Source organism: Botrytis cinerea, chromosome 5 (genome assembly GCF_000143535.2).
Source record: "Botrytis cinerea B05.10 chromosome 5, complete sequence".
Classification (NCBI taxonomy): Eukaryota; Fungi; Ascomycota; class Leotiomycetes; order Helotiales; family Sclerotiniaceae; genus Botrytis; species Botrytis cinerea.
The window spans coordinates 2,351,846-2,376,820 of NC_037314.1; the positions used below are offsets into that span (position 1 = coordinate 2,351,846).

Here is a 24,975-nt window from a genome sequence, read left to right on the forward strand (position 1 = left end):
TGAGTGGAGGATGGACGATTGATAGAAGCGTCCATGTAGATAGCAGGGATGGGAGTGGTGGAAAGATGGGGATGATTGGTATTGTCATTCTGAGATGTGGTCTTGAACTTTGAGCATGCCGGATGTGGAAGGACTGGGACTCGGAATGATGTATTTCATTGTAATCGTCGTATTGGAAGTAAATGGAACATAAGCTACATCGATACTTGGCATGATCGTCAATGCTTTGGAAATGTCTGATTTTTGACATGACTTGGCGTGGGGGAAGGACTGGGCGTCAGATATGCTCAATATGCGTCTGAATGGGCAGGTGTGAATCTTATATGTATGTGCTTTCCTGATAGAGATGAGATTGATAAGGAGAGAGGGAGCGAGGGAGAGAGAGAGAGTGTGTGTGTTGGTTGGGGACTTGATAATGGTGAAGGATGATTGAGCTTGATGGATTGATAAGAAAGATTGTAATGGTAACCCATCACATGTGAAAACATCTCATCGACGACAGTTTACTCGACATGGTGTTTCTGATTTCTACTTTCTACTTTCTACTTTCGACTCTCTTCTTTCTCTCTTCTTTCTATTTTTTGTTTTCTACCTAGCCCTCCTAATCAGATATCAAATCTCCCCCTCGTGGTTCAAGTGCCTGTACCTGATCTACGTGCGTAATTCAACTGCCGGCAGTCCGTTGCTCTAGACTCTAAGCGCAATCAACGGATCAACCGCTTGTACCATTCTGGAGGCATATTGCAGTACGAACTATTAAAGTCTTCGGGAAGGAGAACCGGGGACGGATCGAGGATTATCAAAGTATGAATAAGGAGAATCCAAAGAGTATGTATTGATTGTTTTTTTTAATGTCTCTTTTCCTGTATATTGTCAAGTGATTCCCGATTGATATTCAAGTGATTTCTTATTCTATGTATACTCATGTACACTTATGTACCTCGCACATCAGCATCTCAATTCGCTATGATCAAGACAGTCCTTGGGTACATGCTACATCATCGTGTCATCAGATCAAGCTCTCCTCCAAGTATGGGCAAAGAGATGGAAGATGACACGGGGTGCTCAGTCACGCTCGAGATAAGATAGGAGGATATATGAATCAGGAGAAGTCTGAGTGGTGTTTGGACAATGGGGGTGTGAGTAACGAAAGATCTTCGTTGGAACTAAGCGGCGTGAGGTCAACATTACTCAATCGAGTGATACAAATACATGATTGATTGTGATATGGGAAGAGGGAAGAGGGAAGAGATCCTTTCCACATACCAGACGGGAATGATACCAACCAGTCTTTCTTCCCACTTTTGTATCATCACATCGACATCAACCTCGATATCAAATGACTGCGCCACATCTATTGATTCTTCTGGGAAAACAGCAACCACCGAGAACCGAGAATGTACAATTCGAATCGACTGCCATCCAATCACATCCGCTTCGATCAAGACATTTCTCCGCTGCTTGGCAAATCCACTCCTGGGAAAGTTCAGCCTTGGCAAACAACAAACCTTGAATAATCCCTGGAGCTCTTCGCCTTATCAACTTGCAGGGAGAGAGAGAAGTGCGTTCACCGTATCCCATTGCCCCATCCTTCCCCTCCCAGTGATTATTGCCTTCTTGTTATAATAATAAACCCACGTTACAGTTACACCTGCGGGTATATTAACAAACGTCCTCATCCTTTTTGGTCGTCAATTATCATATTATCATCAAACGTCTTTTGTTTCTGCTCTTGCTCTTGCTCTTGCTCTTTCGTGTTTTCTCTCGACAAACAAAAACACCAACCTCTCTTCCCTCCTCCATTTCCCTAATCTGATAGCGAATCCATCTGGGTCCTTTCTCTCAATCAACTCAACGCGCCCATACCAAAGTTTGTTTCGCAGTTGAACAAATTAATCCTCAAATTCTATTCATCGGATTCTACATCGATGAAGAAAACTTCGTCTAATTCGCCGTCATTTCTAGATCGTGTGAGCTTTTGGGATAAATCCAAGGCACATGGCAACCCTACGACCTCGTCAGATCTGAGTGGACCAACGCTCCCCTTGAGCAATCCTCCTACGACCAACGCGCAGAACAGCACCAACACTGCTACCTCCGTTCTTAATAATGCAACCAATATCCCAAGAGATAATGCAAATCACAGTGGCCTCAAGAGCCAACGTTCAAATCCCACAAGAAATAATGTGGCAGACAATACATCCAACGTCCATCCGCCACCAGCTCCACCTCCGCAAGTTGATGGAGAGGGGAATATCATAGAGTCGAGCGAGTCCGAGAAACCTAAGAAGAAGAACATTGCCATTCGATTTTGGCTTACCGGCAAACATATCATACTTTCAAGTGTTATCAACATTTTATTGGTATTTGTCCCGGTTGGTATCGTTGCCTATGCGATTGATCTCAGTCCAGGTATCATCTTTGCGATGAATGCGATTGCCATTATACCGTTGGCAGGTTTACTCAGTCATGCTACGGAAAGTGTGGCTAAGAGGATGGGTGATACTATCGGTGCTTTGATGAATGTTACTTTTGGTAATGCTGTTGAGCTTATCATTTTGTAAGTTTCCCTCTACATCGTGATGTGAATATAGAATCAAGCTAACGATATCAATAGTATGTATGTCTACCTCGTGAGAGATCAAGACAAGAAAGTGCGAGAAGCCCTCTTAAAGGCATTATCATATCAATCGCGTCCCATATCATTATACCCTTTCCATTTCCTTTTGTCTCATGCAAGTCCCTTGTGAAATGTTCGTTCAAAACATATGCTCACCTGTTTATCTTTAACCCTATAGCATTGCATTGCAAAAGGTTAGTGATGTTCCCCTTTTCAGTGCGAATTATTCTAATTCTCAACAGAATGAAATCCGTATTGTCCAAGCCTCCTTGCTCGGTTCGATTCTTGCAAATCTACTCTTGATTCTAGGAATGTGTTTCTTGGTTGGTGGACTTCGCTTCCGTGAACAGGTAATTGATTCTCCATCGAAAAATTGTGAGCAGTGCTGATATTTATAGATCTATAATAGTACTGTCACACAAATGAGCGCTTGTCTTCTAAGTTTGAGCGTCATGAGTCTATTGCTTCCAGTACGCAAGTTTCTTCCTTTAGCCTAAACTATTAACTGACAAATATAGACTGCTTTCCACGCATCGTTCAATACTACAACTGCTGCAGATAAGGCTAACACCAAAGTTTTGCAAGTTAGTCGTGGTACTAGTGTCGTAAGTTCTCATTGTGTCTGTGAGACCTCGATATACTAACTTCTTTCAGGTTCTCCTTTTGGTTTATGCCATGTACCTCTTATTTCAGTTGAAGTCCCACGCATACATGTATGAAAGTACTCCTCAGCATATTATTGATGAGGAATTAGCTCCTGGACCGGTTGCAGCTTGGATGGACTCATCATCTGATGATTCGTCCTCCTCCAGCTCTGATTCCGATGGATCCAGCGGTTCAAATACTACTGCCAAACGTGTAAAGAGACTCATCAGAGGTGGTAGACGTCGTAAGTCAAGCTCAGCATCGAAAGATACTGTTGATGTTGAGGCTGTTCGTACACCATCTTTTGGCAATAGCAGCCTCAATCATGCAGCTGAAGGTAATGGGTCCGCTGGTGATGATCATCGTACAGGCGCTATTGATTTTGCCGATGATGGTGATGATGAACGTCCTAGAAGAAGTCGCACTGGTTCCTTCACAAATTATGTCATGACCAAAAAGGAACAGAAGAAAGAACGCAAGTTACAGAAAAAGGAACACAAAGCTCGCAAGAGAGCTCTCAGACATCAAGAAACCATCAATGAAGGTGTTGTACCTGAAGTTGTCAATGAGAAATCTGCTGAAGTGGTACCGAATGATTTCGATCCACGTCGTGTTGACTTTGCCATGATGGACAATCCCGAAAACCAAGACAACGCTCAAAAACGACCATTTACTCTTCGTGGAATAACCTCTGGTATTCGACCTCAAATTCCGAAAACATTTTCTCAAAATGTCTTTACCAACCCTGCACCTACCGGAACTCCACCTCCTGGAAATATTCCTCGCGTTCGTATGGGAATTCGTCGCACAAATTCCTTACCGGATCGTCTCAATCAAACCGTATCAAATCCAGCTAATCCCACCCCATCCAATCTTGCACCTATTCGCATCAACAGCACAGCTGTTGCAGTCAACAAGGTTCCTATGGAAGATGAGGATGAAAATATTTCTCGCACCACAGCCATCGTTTTACTTCTTCTTTCTACTGGTCTTGTAGCCTGTTGTGCCGAATTCATGGTTGATAGTATTAATGCTGTCGTCGAAGGCAATTCTGGTTTGAGTGAGGCTTTCATCGGTCTCATTATCTTACCTATTGTTGGTAATGCTGCCGAGCACGTTACAGCTGTTACGGTAGCTAGTAAGAATAAAATGGATTTGGCAATCGGTGTCGCCGTTGGTTCTTCTATTCAAATTGGTATGTTTTTCGATAATGTTTAATAAAATTTGAACTAACTTATCATGATAGCTCTCTTCGTTACTCCCTTCATTGTTCTTCTCGGCTGGTGTATGTCTAGAGAAATGACATTATACTTTACGCTCTTCGAGACCGTTTGTCTCTTCGTCTCGGCCTTTATTGTCAATTTCTTGGTTCTAGATGGTCGATCTAATTACCTCGAAGGTGCACTTCTTTGCGCAGCTTATGTTATTATTGCCGTCGCGGCTTTCTTCTACCCAGCTGAAGATGATCAAAGTAATTTGGGTGGAAATTCTGATGCAGCTAAGATGTTGGTGAGGAGTATTATTGGAATTTAAATTCCATGATCAAATGAAGTATGTAGGCGGAATGGATGATGATTTTATGGTGGGATGAGATGAGCTTTTTTTCTTGATGGGAATTGATTCTTATGATTGAGATGTTATGATGGATGGATGGTGGGTAATGATTGGTTGAATGATATTTTCTTTCGCTTCGAGCTGGCTAGGGGATGGAATTGATGGAATTGGTTTGGTGATGGATGGATGGATTTATGAATGAAGGATTTCGCTTGAGAGTATTTGCTTTCTTGATCAGTCAGGATGATGAATGGATAGTAGCTAGTTTCTTCTCTCTTCTCTTCTTCTCATTTCTTCTTCTTCACCTTCTCTCTTCTTGACTGGCTACTGCTATCACTACTGCTACTACCATGGTAGTTAAAGAGTCAAAAAGTCAAAGGGTCAAAGAGTCGAAAAACAATTAACTTGAGATTCTCTCTTTAAATCTCGTTTCCATATTTTAATATGCTTTGCTATGAGGGATGTAATCCTATTAGCTTCTATTTTATTCGCTTCTTATATACATACATGGTGTGTATATATATATATATATATATATATATATATATACTTATTAGTGGATCGGATTGTAGATATTATACATTGATAAATAAAGTGTCAAGGGGCTTGGACGCTAATTGCAAGCTTGATATTTTTCTTGTTTTTACCAACGCTGTTCTATTGAGCGGTGAATATGACTGGTCAAATGTACTTGTTCTTGGGGAATACACATAGAATCCCGGTCGAGCCTACCACAGAGCATAGGCATAAGTAAATATATAAAAATCCGGTGAGTATTCCCTTTTGATCCTATTATCGATATACAAGGATCAAAAGTATAAATCTATTTCCTTATGAATATCGAGAGTGCTATAGGCTATAAATCTTAGAGAGATCTTTGACGCCCTTATTAGATATTAATATCTTTCAAACTAGTGTAAATATCTCTGATTCCGAGTAATTTCTTCCTTTCAAATACTCACCATGCATAACACCCGAGACAAAGTACTCCCCAACAAATTCAAATCTCTTCACTTCCTTACTACTATTGCCACCCTCAACTTCACTGCTCACAGGCCTAAGTAAAAAGGGCACATTACCCCCATGCAAGATCACAATAATGTCACCGTTTCTAGCTGCCCACGGGCAAAGCCCGACCAGTCCATTAGAGGCCAAAAAAAAGAAGGGATCAAGGCAAGTTAGAATTTTGTTTGTCTCGCATCGTTTTACCCCCCCTTCTGTCGCTAATAATGAAGCAAGACATATTGCAGGGAGATGAGGTCGCCTCACATATGCCCAATGAGCTTTGAGATGATCCAGGAATTCTCCGAGGCCGCGCGGATCATCCAACAACCGCCTCTCTACTGCGACAGGTAGATCGTCGCGATTTTCCCGCGCCCTCTCCGGCTTTGAATTCCATACCTTGTAGTGTCCACACGGATCGATGATCTGATCCCAGACGGCTAGCAAGTCTTTCAAAGGTTCGCTAATCTCTCTCAAGTCGTGATTCAAGGCGATGTAGGTCATCTCGGTAATGGTAGCCAAGTTGAAGCCCGCCAGTTTCAGAGTCTCGGGATCTGAGTCCGTGTCGAGATCTATTAGCGATGGGTCTGGGATAGTGGCATTCGATGCAGTAAATTGGAACAAAGTATTCAGAGTCGTTTTAGCCCAAGCAGCGTTTCCGTCACTGCCTATTGCCCATGTTGGCCTCGATGTTGGGGGTCCAAAGGGGTCATCGTGTAGACGTATCCAAGCTCGTCCTGGTTGGCCGTGGGTATATGATAGAATGGCTAGAGATTTGTTCTTGCAAATCCACCATTTAGTGAAGTCGGCAAGAACTCTTTTCGAAGATTTGCTATAGGAAGGCCGGATTGCAAGGGGCAGTTCATCTGCTATACAGGTTTCTCGACCAAAAGGGAGTAAGGCAAAAAGCTTGTCCCGTGGGTCTGTTGCTTTGAGCTCCAAACCATCAAGGAAGACATCTAAAATGCCCAGATGATGACCTCCTTCCTGTGAAGAATCACGAGGATCTAGGCTTGCTAGATTACTTTGCTGCATTCTCAAACTTGTCCAGATTGAAGGCATCATGGGATGGGCTGGCAGGAATGTCTCTTGGAACCTGTAATCCGTACTGTTGAGCCACATGTTAACATCAAGAAGTTCGTTCCAGGAAATAATTTCTGGGCCACAGTAAACGAGCGCCGTCCGTGCCCTCAACGCTTCTTGAAGTACCCATATCCGTCGAAACCAAGGGTTCATAAAGAGGCATGACATGAGTTCGGATAAGTGAAGACCGAGATGTCCTCCAATAAGCTCTCTAACGCCAGTCACAAATCTGCTTTGATGCGCCGCAAAGATTTCGTACATTCCTCTGAACGAGATGGGGGCTCTTGTTTGATCGATTGAGTCCGAGATGTTTGTAGGTATGATAGTATGACAGGTGCCGAAACAGGTGCAGGCATCACCGCCCTTACAAACTCGCACACTGAAGTTGTGGATGTCCCGAACCACTCTCATTCCAGCTTCGGTGCTTAGGTCTCCATCCCCGAGCCATATATTGACAGCCGAAGCATTAGAATAGATCTCAGTCATCATATTTACTTGCTGTGCTCTTTCCTCGATATCATTCTGGTTGATGCACAATTGGTCGATCCATATAGACCTAGGTCGATCTCTGTATCGCAGCTGTCTTAAAGCCATGAAGACTGAGCCGGTAGTGGAATAAACCTCAGACGGACCATTCATTTCCGAAGGATATAAAATTAGCTCTGAGGAGTCATTTGCATTTCCCCAGCAGTAAGACAGAGCCTCAAATCCCCCCTTGCTTCCGAGGGTGTGAAATCGAATTGAGCAAACAACTGGGTCTCCTGCTTCGCCTGGTTGCAAATCCAAGAGCCGGATCTCCTTTTCGGAACTATTGAGTGACCTTGCATAAATATGCTTCTCCATTGAAGGAGTATTCCTCAACAAGGGTCGCTCGGTGATAGGCTGGTACCCTATTGTAATTCGGGCTGTCCGGATGAAATTGACCCAACCTTGATAAGTCGCACGAGGAACAAGCTGGACGACATCTCCAGGCTGGAGGCTCTCGATCCACTTCCACTTGGCTCCCGGGGTAGACTCATCCCATCGAGCTGTGTGATCATGAAACCTGGGAACTCCACGGTGATTTTCAAAAAGTGTCATTATACGCAAATCAGTCCGATTGGGAGGCCGCCGAGCGGAAACATCCACCGACTACAAAGTATACGTTAGTCGTGAACGCTTAGGTATTGATCTACTTCGATAGGGTAAGCAGATAATGCCCAAGAGAGACTGCTGGGCGGCTCTCTTTACTTACGGTGAACGATGCACCTTCATTGCTGTCGCACCAACCTTACAAGAGTCAGTTGTAGCCATGTAATTCTGCCACGGGTTCGAAACCATACCTTGATCTCGACTTGACACTGCAAAGGCCACATATTTGACCGAGTGCACATCTTCCGGGAGGACTAGCTCTAAGTAAGGTCGCTTAGGACAGTTCTGGTGTACCTGCACAAGACCGTGGCGTTCAACAGAGCTCTCTTTCATTGTCTATATTGATAAATATGATACTGAATTCGATGTTCTCACAAGCGCTTCGCAAGGAAAGGTACGCCAGATCAGATCACTTGGCCATGTTAGAGATCCAGCACTTCGTGATCCTGTGCCGCAATTGACAATGGGTGAGACTACGGGGCATGTTGTATTACACATCCAATCCAAATATAAAACCTGTGAGATCCAATATCAGCCCCGAACGAACCCCTGCCTTGATCTTTCGAATTTTAGTCAGCGGCAATCGCAACCGAGGCGCCAGCATGAGCGATCTCATTTTCAGCCTGGCTCAGGGTACTGCGGATGGGTTCATTTCTTGAACAGCCCAGGGACACAAAGAGATTAAATTTTAACGGGAAATAATAGGCTCGAGATATTTAAGTATTACGACGTGCCTTTGGAAAGTCACATGGAAGGGTTTATATTGAAAGCGACAAATAGTAGATTGAAATTAGGATAGATTATAACTAATAAGTAATAGAATTATTATTTAAGTTAAGCATGAAGCTCTATACCTATATTAAAAAAAAAAAAAAAGCTATCTATCTATATAAACCTTCATTCCTATAAAGTAGACTGATAAACTTTTAGACTTTCTACCCGGCTACCTTCGGAGAGACCAAGAGACAATCTAATCTCTCTTTCTATATTCCTATCTAAGGTACTATTGTAATAATAGATACCTATTCTATTCTATCTCTATATCAAGAATAAAAACACCTCGATTTTACTTTATCGCATAATAGAAGTTTCTATAGAAAAGCAGAAATATACAATTCTCCTAAAAGATCTCCTATTCAGAATAATTCATAAACTCGATCTACTAAAACAATCAAGAATGATAATCCTCTAAAAAGGAATCTACAAATTAGAAAGTTATATATTAGAAAAGAAACATTGAGAGTATAAAAGAGAAAATATATTATATATAGTCTAGTATATATGCTCAGGATTAATTAATTTTAGTATCTTATTACCTAAGCTACTAATAAGTTCTCTTAAATCTATTCGATATATTCCCTACTATAGAAACTTAATAAATATTTGATGATTTTCTTTCCTTTCCTTTCCTTTCCTATTGTTTATAATATTGTTTTTTATAAATAAAAATAATAATATAATATAATATTGATATCTTTTAATTTATATATATATATATATATATTCAAGTAAGAATAAAGTAATTTTCATTATGAATTCGAATTATAATTTAATAATGAAAGATTGAAAGATATATAGATCGATTAGATAAGATCGATAAGATAATAGTTAATCATCTAATTGTTATTTCGAAAGAATGAAAGGAAGATTAGATTCTTTATTTAAAGAATGGCTGGATTAGGAAAAGGATTTTAAATAAAGAAAGCTGATTTTAAGCGAATAAGTATAAAAAGGGATTTAATCCTTCAAATTGTAAAATAAGAAAGTTAATCTCATATAATTTTTCAATCAAAATCACGTGTCACATCGCTTATACAGTTCATTAGTCATTCATCTGAGTATACTTCCATTTTATATATATAATATATATATATATATAATTACTTTTTATATACTTTCGATTTATAATAGATTATGAGCCCGGTAACTTATATATATGATTAAAAAGCAAATTACCCTAGCATACAATACGATATATGTTGAAAAAGTGATGAAAAAGCTTTCAAGAAAATGTTGAAAAAGCTTTCGAAAATCTGAAAGAAAATCGATTTTCGAATCCGGAATTAGACACATTCAAAACGCGTCTAAAATCGAATTGAAATTCAATCAAAACCTGATGCCTTATATGTCATATATAAAAAAACATACGCTAATACAAATCAATATCGATCTCACACCTCTCTTCGAATTTATATAGTTTTCATATATATATATATATTATATACACCCCTATCACACTACAAGGTAGTACTACTAGATAAAGCATATTATCGGGAGGCATTTTCTTATATATATATATGTCTGTAATCCCCATATACATCATCAATCATTATATATATTGTCAATTATTATATATATATATATATATATATTATTGAAATATATATTATATATATGTCTACGAATCCTATTTACATATATATATTATATGGAAATATTGTAGAGATATTCTGATTGATCAATTGAAGAATGTATAAATATAATTAATAATAAACAATATGATATAATTCAATATAATAGTAAGAAAACCTATTATATTAATAATTTATATCATTATATTATTTTCAATATAAAAGTCAAATATTATCCAATAGTTTATTAAAATGAAGATTAAAATATAATAGATCAATTAGGTATAGAAGATTTTATTTTCAGTATATCTATATATTATAATTATAATATAGAAAATATAAAGAGAAATCCTAATTTAATTATTGAAGAGTTTTGGTTATCAGAATATATATCGAATGTATATATAACTAAAATACTAAATCCGAATATAAATCTTATCGAACTAAAGAATTATAATTCAGATCTTATATTAAATATATCAAAGAAAAAAAGAATACAATTGAAACAATTCAATATCCCTATCATACTAGAGATTGAATAAAAAGGATAATATAAAAGAATAAAATATATATATCAAACTTCTACCCCTATAAAAGTATTAGCTCTTTAGCCTTCTCATATATAAGTTTGTATTCTTGAGATTAAATTTAATTAAATGAATAAAATTAAATCCCTAAAAGTTATACAAATACGTGTACATTATTCAAAGTGAATAATATAGTAAATTATCTCATACAAAAATGCCCTAGTTTAAATAAATTCTATTAAATATATATAATAAGATTTAGATTAAGAGGTGACAACTAAATCTAATATGAAATTTGTATTAATATCTGAAACATATAATATAATTTCGCAAAGTTTTCATAAAATTAAAAAACACTTCTAAATAAGATTCTAATTCATATAGTACTTACCACACTATATTATATATTTAAAAGATTATTAAATATGAATTACAGAATCAAATATATAAGCCCAATTCTGAATGGTCGATTTAATTATATAGAATGGTATAATAAAGCTAAGCTCTTTTTAAAAGTTAATAGCGTTATACCCTATATAAACGATTCAAATAATGGTCCTAATAAATAATATTATTTTAAGCCTAATAATACACCTATATTTAAAGAGTTTCATTTAAAATATAATAAAAAATTAAAAGAATTTAAAAAAAAATTTAAAAAAGTTTTTGCCATATTAAAATCTATAATATCAATAAAATTAAATAAAAGATTTAAAGAAAAATCTAATTCAAAAAAACTCTGGGATATTATAAATAAAATATATAATAAAACCTCATTAGATCTAATAGGTTGATATTTTAATAAATTAATAGAATCAAATTATAATGATTTTAATAATATAAATGAATATATAAATAATATATTATTATTATATATTTATTTAAAAAATTTAAAATTCGAATTACAAAAGGTTTATATAATTTAAATAATATTTAATAACTTAAATGATTCTTTTGATTTATTTAAATTTAAAAAAACAAAAGAGATTTCTAAAGATTTAATTAATAATAATATTGATTTAGATAAATTAATATCTAAATTAATATTCGAAGAATTTAGAATGAAAGATTCTATAAAATCTAATAAAATCATTAAACCTCAAAATATTATTCCAAATTGTATATATTATAATAAAAAGAATCATTTAAAAAGCAAATGCTTTAAAAAGTATTTCGAATTTTATAATAAAGATTATAAAAGATCTAAAAACTCTAATAAAAATAATAATAATAATAAAAATAAACTTTATAAAATTATAAAAAAATTAAATAATTTTAAAAAGTTTAATAAGTCCTATAATAAATACAAAAATAATAAAAAAGCTAATTAAAATAAAAATAATAAAATTAAAAAAGATTTTAAAAACTCTAATATTGAAGAAATAAATCAGGCCTTTTCAAAAGATTTCAATATTACATCTAGCCCCGAATATAAAAATAATATTATAATTTTATTAGCAAATTATATTATTAAATTTAAAAATAATATTATATTAGATTTGAAAGCTATAAAGCATTACTACCCAAATAAAGAATAGCTTATAAATTATAAAACATATAAAGTTCTAAAATATACTAATATAACAAATAAAGAATTTATATTAATATTAAAACATGGGGATATTCTAATTATTATAAATAATAAAAGAATATTCATTCGAATAATTAAGTATATACCCTCACTAAAATCAATTCTAATTAGTATTAAACAAACGGCTAAAAAGGGATGGGCTAGCAATATATTACTCTTTGATAATGTTTATAATTTTTCAAATAAATTATTAAATATTAAAGTTGAAACTAAATAAATTAATAATGCTTTCTATTTAGAATGTGATATAAATTATAAATTAATAAATCAATTAAGTTATAATATAAATATAAATATTATTAATAGAAATATAAATTCTAAAATAGATTTGAAAGATAAATATAAAAAGGAATCTGAAAATTCTAAAATAGATTTGGGTGTAGAATTTAAAAAGGAATTGAAAAATATAAATCTTAATAAATTAGATCTTTGATATAAATATTTAAATTATATAAATAAAGATTATATTATAAAAATATTAAATTTAAAAAAATCTAATATTAATCTAAGTTATTGTGAAGCCTACATATATACTAAAATGATTCAAAATATTAATAAAACTTTTTCTAATATTAAATTAAATCAATTCGAAAGAGTTAATATTGATATTTGTGGATAATTTAAAATATTAGAATTAAAAGGAAAAAAATATTTTATTATTTTTATTGAATGGGTTATGAGAGGTATATGGGTATATTCTATTAAATATAAATCTGATACTTTTATTATATTAAAAGATTTTTATAATTTAATATTAAATCAATTTAATAAAAGTATTAAAATAATAAGATTCAATAATACAAAAGAATTTAATTTGAATCAATAGAATCTATTTGCTAAATCAAAAGGTATTATATTAGAATTTATAAATCCTCACTATCATTTTCAAAATGAAATAGTCGAAAAATTAAATAAATATTTAATAAAAAGATTATTAATATTTATAAAAGATAAAAATCTATTTGTATTTTTATGGTCTAATATATTAAAGGATATAATTTATATTAAAAATAGGTATTATAATAGAATTATAAAAAGCTTTCCTTTTAAATTAATATTAAATAAAGAATTTAATTTAAAAGAAATTAGAGTTTTAGGGTTTCTAGTATATATATTAAAATATAAAGAAAAGAAAACAAATAAACTTAATTATAAATCAGAAAAAGGAATTTTAATAGGATTTGAGTTATCTAAGAATTTATTATTTTATATTTCAAATAAAAATAAAATTATAAATTTTAGTGATTATATTATTAAAAAAGATATCTTATATTATAATAAAAATATAAATAATAATAATTATTTTATTATAAATGATTTACTAGAAAGGTTAAATATAAAAATTCTTGAAAATGAAAATCAAAAAGAAGAGGTAGATATATATAATAATATTTATAATGATTTATAAAATAATAATAATTATAATAATTCTAATAACGTAACGTATGGGGAACTCGGACATATGGGGAACTCGGACACTTTTAGCCCATCACCAACTTGAAACCGCAATAACTTTTATTATGCATACCCAATCACCTTCTACATCTGCTCAAATTGAAGAGAAGCTTCAAAAGGCTATAATTTCACTTCAATTGAAAGAATTTAAATCAATTAGAAAGGCTGCAGAGCATTTTGAAGTCCCTAAGTCTACCCTAGCTGATAGGCTGGCTGGGAAGAAAACACGTTCCCAAACCCACGAAATGGCTCAAATTCTTTCAAACGCAGAAGAAAATACTCTTGTACGATGGATTTCACGACTTACCATCACTGGATTCCCTGCTACACCTATGTTGGTGAAGGAAATGGCCGACGAAATTCGTCTTCGACGCGTTCGGGTCGCGTCATCTCGAAATCCTACCTCGACAGAAATTCCACCTATAGGCCACGAATGGATCTATAGATTCCAAAAACGACATCCAGAACTTAAAACATGCTATTCACGTCAATTAGAGTCTAATCGGGCTAAAGAAGCAACTCCGGAGAATATTCAGGCTTGGTTTGACGCGTTTCGCACGCGTCTCATTGAGCGAAAGTATGAATTAGATGATATGTATAATATGGATGAAACCGGATTTGGAGTTGGAAGTACTCAAAGTACGCGCATTATAGTCGATTCTACTCAGAAGTCGAATTGGAAAGTTACAGCTGGCAAGCAAGAATGGATAACTGCATTTGAATGTATCAATGCAGCTGGAAATGCTCTATCACCTATGGTCATTTTCAAGGCTCAGAATACGAATTCTGCATGGATTCCAAAGGACACACCTCAAAGCTGGCAGTTCTCTACTAGTACAAATGGATGGACCTCAAATAGCCATGGATTAGAATGGTTAAAAAGGGTTTTCGAACCAGAATCCAAGAAAGTGTCAGGTGACCGACCTCGACTTTTGATCATGGATGGCCATTCAAGCCATATTACAGGTAGCTTTATTGCTTTCTGTATAGATAATGATATCGATTTACTTATATTACCTCCTCATTGCTCTCACTTGCTTCAGCCACTTGATATTGCGGTGTATGGGCCAATGAAACGATATCATGCTTTAGAGGTCGATCGATATTCTCGAGCTGGTGTAAAGCGAATCCAAAGAGCTGAATGGGTAGAACTCTTTCAAAATATCAGAAAAAAAGCATTGAATTCTTCTAATATTAAAGCTGGCTGGAGAGGAGCTGGTTTAGTACCTTTTGCCCCACGAAAAGTACTCGATTCATTACCATTTAACTCCTCCCAGCAACCTTCTACTCCACAAATGAGAACCCCCAATCAAGACCTAGACTTGTCTATACTCAGGAGTTCTCCTCCAGATGGAACAGAACTAAGGCAAGCAAATCAGATCTTTAATACAGCTCTAGCAAGCAGTGGTTCTCCTGCATCGCCAACTCGTCGATATGCCAAGAGAATGACTAGGCTTGTAGAATCTCAAAATGCTGAGATAGCCCTACTTCGGAAACAGCTCTCTGATGCTCAGGAGGTAATTGAGACTCGAAAGAAGAGAACTAAAGGCAAAAGAGTCAAATTACAAGGTCAATTTGTCTTTAGTACTAAGGAAGTATTGAAAATGGTACGTGAGGCGGAGGAAAAACCGAAGGAGAAAAAGCCACGAGGACGGCCACGCAAACGCCCAATTGAAGAATCAGAAGAAGAGATTGAAGAAGAAGAGCTAGAGAATAGTTCAAGTGATTCGGAATTGGAATTGGAGGATTGTGTGGCTCGTAGAACAAGATCGCGTGTAGAATAATTGAAAAAGTGTCCGAGTTCCCCATATGTCCGAGTTCCCCATACGTTACGTTATAAATAATAATAAAAGATTAATAATAGAAATCTTATATAATTCTAATTTATTTATTCTAATAAGATAATCTAAACGTACTAAAAAATAAGAACCATTATTAGATATATATAATCTTACTTATATATTATATATTGAATTAAAGAATCAAAATTATAAAATTAAATTAAATAATATTGGTGATAATCAATATAAAAATAAAATATTATTATACTTTAGTATAAAAACTGAAGAAAAAGTAATAATAAAAAAGCCTTATAATAAAAATTTAATTATTTCTGAATTATATTCAGAAGCTATAAATTTGAATCAAAAAGAAAATTAAGAAAAAGCTATGAATTATGAAACAAAAATTCTAAAAAAGAATAATACCTGGAATATTATTAAAAAGAATAATAATATTAAAAAGCTAAATATCTTAAAAACAAAATGGATTTATAAAATCAAATATTTATTCGAAAATAATATTGAATTTAAAACTAAATATGTAGTTAAAGGATTTAAGCAATTATATAACTTAGATTATTTAAATATATTTGCTAGTGTAATAAAGCAAATGGCCTGGAAATTAATATTTGCTTTAACAATAAATAAAGGATGGTATATATATAAAATAGATATGATATTAGTTTTTGTTTAAAAAAATATTGATAAAAATATATATATTAAATCTTTTAAAATATATTATAATGAAAATATAATATTAAAGTTAAATAAAACTCTATATGGATTAAAATAATCCGTTAGAATATAATATACTATATTAAAAAGTATATTAAATAAATTAAATTTTATTAATATAAAATCAGACGAATGTATATTTATAAATAAATATTCAGAATTAATATTAAATATATTTATTGATAATATTGTTATTATAAGCTTTAGCGAAGTTTTAATAAAAGATTTTATAAAAAATCTAAAAAGATATTTAGATTTAAAAGATCTAAATCCTATAAAAGATTATTTAAATATTCAAATAAATTTAAATAAAGAGTTTATAAAACTTTTTCAAGAAGAATATATTGAAAAATGTTTTATAGATTTAAATTTAGAAAAATGCATTCTTGTAGTTATTCTTATAATTACTAAAAATAATTTAAAAATAAATCCTAATAAAGCAAATTTAAATGATATTAAATTAGTTCAAAAAATAATAGGAAAATTATTATATTTAGTATTAGGAATTAGGTGGGATATTGTATTTTCGATTCTAAAATTAGTGAGATATATATCTAATCTTAGTAAAGAATATTTAATAACAATAAAAAGAATTTTTAGATATTTAAAAGGTATTAAAAACTTTAAAATAATTTATAAAAAAGATTATAATAGTTTTATAAAAGGTTTTTGTAATTCTAATTATATTGATAATAAAAGCTCTACAAAATTTATTAATAAATACATATTTATATATAGAAATGGTCTAATTAGTTGGAGAATTAAATGACAATCAATAGTAACTCAAAACACAACCGAATTTAAATTAATTGTTATAAATTTAGTTACTAAAAAAGCTATATATTTAAAAAGAATATTAATCGAATTAAATCAATATAATTAAGAAAATTTTTTAATATGGATAGACAATATGGTAGCAAAAACTATATCCGAAAATGCTATATATCACAATAAAAGTAAGTATATAAATATAAAATATTATTATATAAAAGATCTTATAAATAAAGGATTTTTAAATCTAAATTGAATCTCGATTAATAATCAAATAGCTGATGGATTAATTAAACCATTAAATAGAATTAAATTATTTAGATTTATTGATATAATTCAAAATTATAATAATTATTAAATAATTATAAGAATAAAAATTAATACTCTTTTTATTTATTTAAAAAGGTTTTTTTAATAAGACTAATACTAGAATATATAAATTAATACTCTTTTTATTCTTTTAAAAAGGTTTTTAATAAAACTAATAATATTCTAAAAATAATATATATAATACATAAATATAATTTTGTAAAAACTTTGCAAAGTTATATAAAATTATATAATATTGTTTTATTTATTATTTTATTATTTTATATATATAATTAATTAAAAAGATAATATATATTAAAAACGACTATTATTTATAATATTATTTTTTATAAATAAAAATAATAATATAATATAATATTGATATCTTTTAATTTATATATATATATATATATATTCAAATAAGAATAAAGTAATTTTCATTATAAATTCGAATTATAATTTAATAATGAAAGATTGAAAGATATATAGATCGATTAGATAAGATCGATAAAATAATAATTAATCATTTAATTGTCATTTCGAAAGAATAAAAGGAAGATTAGATTCTTTATTTAAAGAATAACCGAATTAGAAAAAGGATTTTAAATAAAGAAAACTGATTCTAAGCGAATAAGTATAAAAAGGAATCTAATCTTTCAAATTATAAAATAAGAAAATTAATCTTATATAATTTTTCAATCAAAATCATATGTCACATTGCTTATATAATCTATTAGTTATTCATTCGAGCATACTTCCATCTTATATATATAATATATATATATATATAATCACCCTTCATATGCTTTCGACCTACGACATTTCCTTTTCTTTAATAATTATAATTTTTCATATTCCATTATAGAATTGTATTATATTATATTATATTATATTATATTATATTATATTATATTATATTATATTATATTATATTATATTATATTATATTATATTATATTATATTATATTATATTATATTATATTATATTATATTATATTATATTATATTATATTATATTATATTATATTATATTATATTATATTATATTATATCTAATCATTTATATATATATATACTACCTATCTATATAAATCTAATTAAATCTTTCCTACTACTTAAGTAAACTAAAATAAACTAAAATTAAACGAATCCTTGATTCTTGTATATTCTTCACTTAAAAATATTATTTAACTATTTAACTATTCAACTACTCAACTACTCAACTACTCAACTACTCAACTATTTATTTAAATATCTATTATCTATCTATCTATCTTACTCACATTCATTTTCCATTATATATAGAAAATATATACCAATTAATAATAATAATAATAATAATAATAATAATAATAATAATAATAATAATAATAATAATAATTTCCCAACTTCAAAAAAACGAATATCTTAAATCACTACTAAACTTCCTAGCTAGATACTTTAATTTAAACAAGCGAATATAATTTATAGAATATATGTTATTCTACTATATCATATCCCGTTATATTATATCAAATTCTCAAGTACTATAAATCAATTCTTTAAACACATAGTATTAACATCTCACTATCATCTCTTTTTCTCCTTCTCCTTCTCCTTCTCCTTCTCCTTCTCCTTCTCCTTCTCCTTCTCCTTCTCCTTCTCCTTCTCCTTCTTCTTCACTTCCCCCAGCAAACCTCACATATTAGGACAGTTCCCACCTGCCTCCATAGCATTTTTCAAAATATCCATATCAAACCCCCCTGCACCAGCTTCTTCCATCGCTTTGAGATATTCCAAACAATCATCGAATTCCTCCTGCGCGACCTTCCTGGTGCCCTCGGGATTAAATCCTTTCCACATGTCCCAATACGACTTTTCAAAGAGTTCCTCAGCAGTGGCATCCGGATGCGCCTCGCGATATGTCACAATCGAATCGTCCAGAGCATTGGTTTGGCGCTCAGACTCTTCTTCTTCCAACTCTGCTTGCGTCTTGACTGGTGGCGATTCTGTACGCGCCGAGTATTCCCGTTCGCTTTCGTGTTGGCCGTCGGCATACGTGATGCCCCTATCCGCCCTGGCCAGCTTGTCCAGATCAGTTTCCATAACCTCGTCGTCCCACTAATTGAAAATTGAGATAATTAGCCATCGAATCTCAATGTAATTTTTGGCTTCCAAAAAAAAAAGCATCCAAGTAATTGGGGAACTCAAGCAGTCGAGGATATATTTTGAGCAAGGCTAGGGATTTCAAAAGAAGTTTTACTCACCCGACGCAAAGCCTCATATCCTGCATCCCAATCAATCAGTGATCGACCTTTAGGTAGAATAATGCCCCTTAGGCTTGATTTTCCACCGATGACTTCCTTGAATTCCGTAATAGTTAATGGTAAGCGTCGGATGATGCCCTTTGGAGCCCAACTAAAATGAACATTAGTTATCTTCAGATCTCACAAATTATATCGTCACTCACGTAAGTAATGTTCCAACAGATACCACAGTCTGTACTAAATCTTCAAGTTCTTCTATGGACATCAAACCTAGTCCAATCTTGGTCGCTATTCCATTACCCTGTTTGATATCGGAGTTGAACATGGTAAGGAATGTCTCCATGTCGACGTCCCAGAAGATAGAATGTAGCCACATCTGATCTAAATAATGCTCGCAGTATCTTGCAAGTATGTCAATAACGGTGCAAAGTCTCATACCTTTGGTGAGTTTCTTCATAAATGGTTTGTCCTCTATATCTAGTATTTTGATGGGTGGAAGATCCGTCTTTGGCCAGCTTGAAGCATGGAGTTGGATGGAGCCACGATAAGTCGAGGTGTCACGACATCTTCCATGCGCCTCGAATCTTACACACCATTAGCATCTGCGCCTGATTTGAAAGCAATAGAAATTACCTGAAGAGATATGGGGCGGCTTCGCAATGAAGGAGATACGCACGCCATTCTTGGGCACTAATTTTCAGCTCACCAAGTCGTAGAATGTAATCACGCTGCGCGTAAAATTAGCTTTATGACACTGTCAAAATCGTGATCGACGGCCCAAGACTGAAGGCTATTCTTACCAGTGTATGCTCAGGCATGGCGAAACACATTGTGTGCAGGGCTAACTGACAACGATTATCGATTAAATACGCGCTAATCTCGTCGAATCGAGGGCATGGCGGTAAATCTTGATCTTTGAATTCAGAAAGCGTGTCAATCTGTGGTTTTATTTCCTGGATGTGCCTTGGTGGTCCTTGGAAAGTATGAGCCCTTCGCACAACGGCAGCTGGGGCGGTTGGGACCCTCTGTCGTTTGCGAGGGGGCTCTGAAGTATCCGAACTGTCCGACCTTAGCCCAGTATGTTGATTATTGTTTGGTATGCCCTCAAACTCGGTGAACGGATCCCTTGAAAGAGTGAATCTCATACCATTTTCCTTGAGATGATTGTCTTGACCTGTGACCTTTTTATATTTCAAAGTTCGTGTTCCATATCTGTTGATTTCAGCTTTTCACTCATAGTAGCAACTTTGGAGGAAAAGTAAATTGGACTCACTTCCTAACAAAGCTTTCAAATTTGACTTTGCTTCCCATATCCACTAAAATGTGTCAACATGTCGACGATTTATCAAACGATTGAGGGGAACAAGCCATATAAATTAAAGGAGAAAAAGACCAATCTCAAAATATGTAATTCATTGTATAGCGATGAACAAAGAGCAGCGCAGTACTTACTATACCAGGAAACAGAAAGAGGCCAATATATAGCTTTATAATAGTCCTATATGATTCGATGCTAAATCAGCATTGCCAAAATTTATTGTGGTACGTTGAATGTGGGAAGAAACAGCTCGAAGAGATGGGATAATCACCGGTGGTTTGCTGAGTAGGACTGGGTTCCCTTCATTACCTTGAGTGCCGGCGTTGTTTATATCACTGCTTGGAGTAAGACAAAAGGAATTGTTGTTGTTAGCAGCGGTTGCTTACCTAAACACAACCCCCCCCTCTCAACAATGAGTTAGTGTGAGATGATTATGGCCATTGAAATATACTTCTTGCCAAGGGCCATACAGACTAGGGTATTAGATTGTATGAGAATATTAAGTATGCTTACCCAAATCAAGCAGCGAATCTTCTTGTGCATCACGAAGAGCCCGTGTAGTCCCGCCAAATAACTGAATCAAAATTAATATTTGCGAATGTTTTCCTCGGATAGGGATCCACCCACAGTCTGCTCCAGCTAGAAGAGAATGATGACACATCAGTAATTTATAGCTATTAGCACTCAGCGGACACTCACCGATATCCCCCTAGAATAGTTAGTAAAAAGCTCAAAGTAGGTAATGGTTTACTTACATTTCAGAAATTACTTCCTCATGAAAATATATCTCAGTGCCATTATGGCTGGGCAAGCAGGCTCTGTATGCCTGCTGAAACAGTGCATGCTATCCCAAGTTAGAGCAAGACGAAGGAAGGACTTCCAAATCGAGGCCTTAAAAAATAGCTTACACCAAGCTCATGTATGATAGTCTTTGCAACTTCTCCTTCGACCAAACGTCGTTCTGCAGTATTCAATTTTTCCACACTTCCAGGAAGCAAAGGTGCGAGGGCATAGAAGCCAACGACTATAACAGAATCATTGCTTATCTTGCTGGTCAACGTTTGTCCAGCAACACTTCCCATTTGGTAGTCTACTGCTTGAACACCGCTTGCTGCATCGGCAAAAGAGCTTGTTAGACGGAAATATATATTCTTAGAATAGCTCAATATTTTGTTTCGGACATTTCTTCTACCCTCTTCAGTTCCATACACTAGAGGATCTCTAGTATTGAATCTTTTCCAGCCTCCATGTCGACCAAGCAATGCATGGGGGGCCTCTGATTGTGGAATATCAGTCCACTCGGCGGCAAGCAGACCATCAACCCTGTACAGGCAAATTTAGTGGGAAAAACATAGAGCTGAGGGTATAATTACCATGGCCACAGATCCGCATGCGAAATATACAAGCTTGCTATTCGAATGGATGGAAGTATGGCTTCCCACGCAATGTCGTCTGTACACTGCCATCATCATCAGTACCGCCAATTGCACTAGCCATAGGAAGCCTTTCACTTACAGGATTCCAGTACCCATCCAAGTCTCCCCCCAAAGGAAATTCAGCTAAGTGTTTTGGCATCGGGTAATTCCACTTATTTCTTTGCATTACAGGATGGATGGTAATGTCAGCATTTGGATTAATCGCAGTTTCGTCTTCATGGATATTGTAAAGTGGTGCCAAGGCATCCAATCTCTCCAACTCTGCAGCGGTAAAATCTGGAGGCAGAACATATTAGAAAAGATCTGTAATCTAAAGTGAGAATTACACACTTCCATAGCTCCTTCTCTGTAGCCAGCGCACATCATCGGCAAATTTTCTCTCACGATCGGTAGGATGCGGTTTCAAAGTTACTGGCGTGAGGGCGCTCTTCAATGGTATGATACCTTGAATTTCTGGCTCAAGGGGATGGCCGTATATATTCGCAAGCTCAGTACGAGGTATTTGCGGTCGCCAACATCGAGGAGGAGGAGGAGGAGGAGGAGGAGGACGACGAGGAGGCATGTTCAATAGTAGGACAAGAAGTTTTCGTAAGAAGTTTCAATATAGCTTAGTTGCCTTGCAGATTAATATAATCGAACGCATGCTGCGATAACGTTTGCTGTAGATGCAGAGAGAGAATTGATGATTGTTATTCCAACCAGCACAAAGAAACAAAGAAAGCATACAACCAATGGTTGAGATAAATATACAACAACAAGGATCAAAGACGAATTCGGCCAATGACTACAAATCCGTTCCAGGATTGATAGCACCCAAAAAATTTCTTCTGTAAAAATCGCAAGCTTAGAAATATACAGTATTTGCAAAGATCGCTCCGCTTGGAATGAAATGAAAAGCCATTATATCAAAATTAAACTCTCGCCATTCCCTACTTCCAAAAACTTAATATCCCCTACCTTTTTTACATCACCACTCTCTCCATTCTCCGCAACTTCTCTCTCCAACGCTTCCTTCAGCGTCACAACCTTACGATTCAGAAACCAGCTCACAATTCCTCCACCCACCTTGACCTCATCATGCGTACCAACCCAGTACTTTGCATTTAACAGCCTTTGAACCTTCAATCCATTATATGCTCCTTTATTCAATTGTGCTCGAGGTAACGAAATATCTTGTAATCCATGTAGTAACGCGAGGGTTCGAATAGGCGGTTGAGCATTTCCCACCAGTGTAAGATCTCCAGGGTCGATTCCATGAGGTGTATATATCACTGCTTCAGGAACATTATCGTTCGCATCTCCACCTGAAGTATTCCTCTCCGAAGATGTCGAGAACGTAATCATGATAGCAGAATGGTAATAGAGCAAATCCTCCCCCGCTTTCGCAACCCTCGATATACCCACCCAACCCGGTAAACACTCTGTAGAAGATTCTTTCCAATCACCACCAAACCGGGGTATTTCTTCCACGTGGTCGAAGTGTTCCCAAGACGTTATCGCCGCCGCAGCTTTCGAAGTCGCAAATACCGGAACTGTATGCGCAATTTCGAGTAGAGTTTCCTTGTGCATATGGTCTGTGAATTCATGGCTCACCACTACTGCATCAATCCAGCTTCTATCGCTCACAATTTCCTTTTTATGCACAACTTCTTCAATATTCTTGATGAACCCTTCAATCTCTGCGATGCTTTGCACTGCGCTGGGATTGGCATGCCATTGCTGACTGAAGAATGCAGCAACATCACTTTGACCACCACGTAACCATGGGTCGATTAATATATGATAATATGCTTTCTTGAACAAATTTTCCGCTGCGTCGGGGTAGGGTATTGAAAGAAGCCATGTGGTGTCAGCATTGAGATGAGTGATGAGGGGTCGAGAAGTATCGAGAGTATCGCGGATAGACTCGTTGAGAGTGGTTCGGTGCAGCGCAGAAATCAAATTGATGGGTTGATTCATTTTCACCGTATTGGAAAATTATTTATTAGTATGCATGTTTATGAGAAGGAGTAGTTTAGAGTTGGAGTTATTAGAAGAAGGGTTTCTAGCTAGGTTACAATGTGGTAGTGGCGGGTACACACGAGGAAGGTACGGGGTTTCAATGACGTCTGGAATGCGGATTGATAGCAACGGTCCGAGCTCACCGGTTTTCAGGATATCAAACATCAAATTCATCTATTGATACTCTACAAAATTCAACCTTAATAAATCAATTAAACATCACCATCACTTAGAGCATTTCCATCTGTCGGGAGAGGGATCATGTGACCGTGCTAGCGCTTGCGCTAGCGCCTTTCGGCACTACAGCAATACGTTTCTTATTAGTCCTAGTTATTAAAACCTTGAGCAATATTACAACAGTGTGAACCATACCTAGTACTATACCAACACCATCAATAATTCGAAGTATTCGACAAGA

At 34.3% G+C, this 24,975-nt stretch overlaps 4 protein-coding genes across 5 annotated transcripts; 1 reads left to right on the plus strand and 3 right to left on the minus strand.

Annotated features, from left to right (window-relative positions):
- Positions 1 to 1,655: 1,655 nt before the first annotated feature.
- BCIN_05g06840 (hypothetical protein) lies at positions 1,656 to 5,450 on the plus strand. The gene is made up of 7 exons (XM_024693158.1): positions 1,656 to 2,560; positions 2,618 to 2,814; positions 2,863 to 2,970; positions 3,019 to 3,090; positions 3,139 to 3,225; positions 3,275 to 4,460; positions 4,512 to 5,450. The coding sequence occupies exons 1-2, from the start codon at positions 1,929 to 1,931 to the stop codon at positions 2,748 to 2,750; spliced, it is 765 nt and encodes a 254-aa protein (XP_024548943.1). The 5' UTR covers positions 1,656 to 1,928; the 3' UTR covers positions 2,751 to 2,814; positions 2,863 to 2,970; positions 3,019 to 3,090; positions 3,139 to 3,225; positions 3,275 to 4,460; positions 4,512 to 5,450.
- Positions 5,451 to 5,668: 218 nt separating this feature from the next.
- Positions 5,669 to 8,408, minus strand: BCIN_05g06850 (hypothetical protein). 2 transcript variants are annotated; one of them, XM_024693160.1, is made up of 4 exons: positions 8,227 to 8,408; positions 8,139 to 8,173; positions 5,782 to 8,035; positions 5,669 to 5,704 (listed from the first exon to the last, which is right to left on the minus strand). In XM_024693160.1, exons 1-4 carry the CDS (start codon positions 8,366 to 8,368, stop codon positions 5,685 to 5,687), a joined length of 2,451 nt encoding a protein of 816 aa, XP_024548944.1. In that variant the 5' UTR covers positions 8,369 to 8,408; the 3' UTR covers positions 5,669 to 5,684. The 2 variants fall into 2 exon arrangements, with proteins under 2 accessions (XP_024548944.1, XP_024548945.1); XM_024693159.1 differs by having other exon boundaries at positions 5,685 to 8,035.
- A 10,620-nt stretch (positions 8,409 to 19,028) lies between these two features.
- Positions 19,029 to 23,331, minus strand: BCIN_05g06860 (hypothetical protein). The gene is made up of 17 exons (XM_024693161.1): positions 22,887 to 23,331; positions 22,636 to 22,832; positions 22,494 to 22,579; positions 22,029 to 22,443; positions 21,876 to 21,964; positions 21,820 to 21,829; positions 21,748 to 21,759; positions 21,634 to 21,694; positions 21,507 to 21,525; positions 21,392 to 21,455; positions 21,255 to 21,300; positions 21,076 to 21,118; positions 20,603 to 21,014; positions 20,436 to 20,530; positions 20,006 to 20,386; positions 19,803 to 19,953; positions 19,029 to 19,656 (listed from the first exon to the last, which is right to left on the minus strand). The coding sequence occupies exons 1-17, from the start codon at positions 23,116 to 23,118 to the stop codon at positions 19,234 to 19,236; spliced, it is 2,736 nt and encodes a 911-aa protein (XP_024548946.1). The 5' UTR covers positions 23,119 to 23,331; the 3' UTR covers positions 19,029 to 19,233.
- Positions 23,332 to 23,401: 70 nt separating this feature from the next.
- On the minus strand, positions 23,402 to 24,601 carry BCIN_05g06870 (hypothetical protein). The gene has a single exon (XM_001548029.2). It carries the CDS (start codon positions 24,513 to 24,515, stop codon positions 23,457 to 23,459), a length of 1,059 nt encoding a protein of 352 aa, XP_001548079.1. The 5' UTR covers positions 24,516 to 24,601; the 3' UTR covers positions 23,402 to 23,456.
- Positions 24,602 to 24,975: the final 374 nt, after the last annotated feature.

Bases quoted from the DNA above. Each gene is read 5' to 3' on its own strand.
- BCIN_05g06870 (XM_001548029.2), bottom strand. From the start codon at position 24,515: ATGAATCAACCCATCAATTTGATTTCTGCGCTGCACCGAACCACTCTC.
- BCIN_05g06860 (XM_024693161.1), bottom strand. From the start codon at position 23,118: ATGCCTCCTCGTCGTCCTCCTCCTCCTCCTCCTCCTCCTCCTCGATGT. The intron at 22,833-22,886 runs GTGTGTAATTCT...TTCTGCCTCCAG, and splicing joins ACAGAGAAGGAGCTATGGAA to ATTTTACCGCTGCAGAGTTG. The intron at 22,444-22,493 runs GTAATTATACCC...TTGCCTGTACAG, and splicing joins CATGCGGATCTGTGGCCATG to GGTTGATGGTCTGCTTGCCG.
- BCIN_05g06850 (XM_024693159.1), bottom strand. From the start codon at position 8,368: ATGAAAGAGAGCTCTGTTGAACGCCACGGTCTTGTGCAGGTACACCAG. The intron at 8,174-8,226 runs GTATGGTTTCGA...GACTCTTGTAAG, and splicing joins AGTGTCAAGTCGAGATCAAG to GTTGGTGCGACAGCAATGAA. The intron at 8,036-8,138 runs GTAAGTAAAGAG...TATACTTTGTAG, and splicing joins ATGAAGGTGCATCGTTCACC to TCGGTGGATGTTTCCGCTCG.
- BCIN_05g06840 (XM_024693158.1), top strand. From the start codon at position 1,929: ATGAAGAAAACTTCGTCTAATTCGCCGTCATTTCTAGATCGTGTGAGC. The intron at 2,561-2,617 runs GTAAGTTTCCCT...CGATATCAATAG, and splicing joins GCTGTTGAGCTTATCATTTT to TATGTATGTCTACCTCGTGA.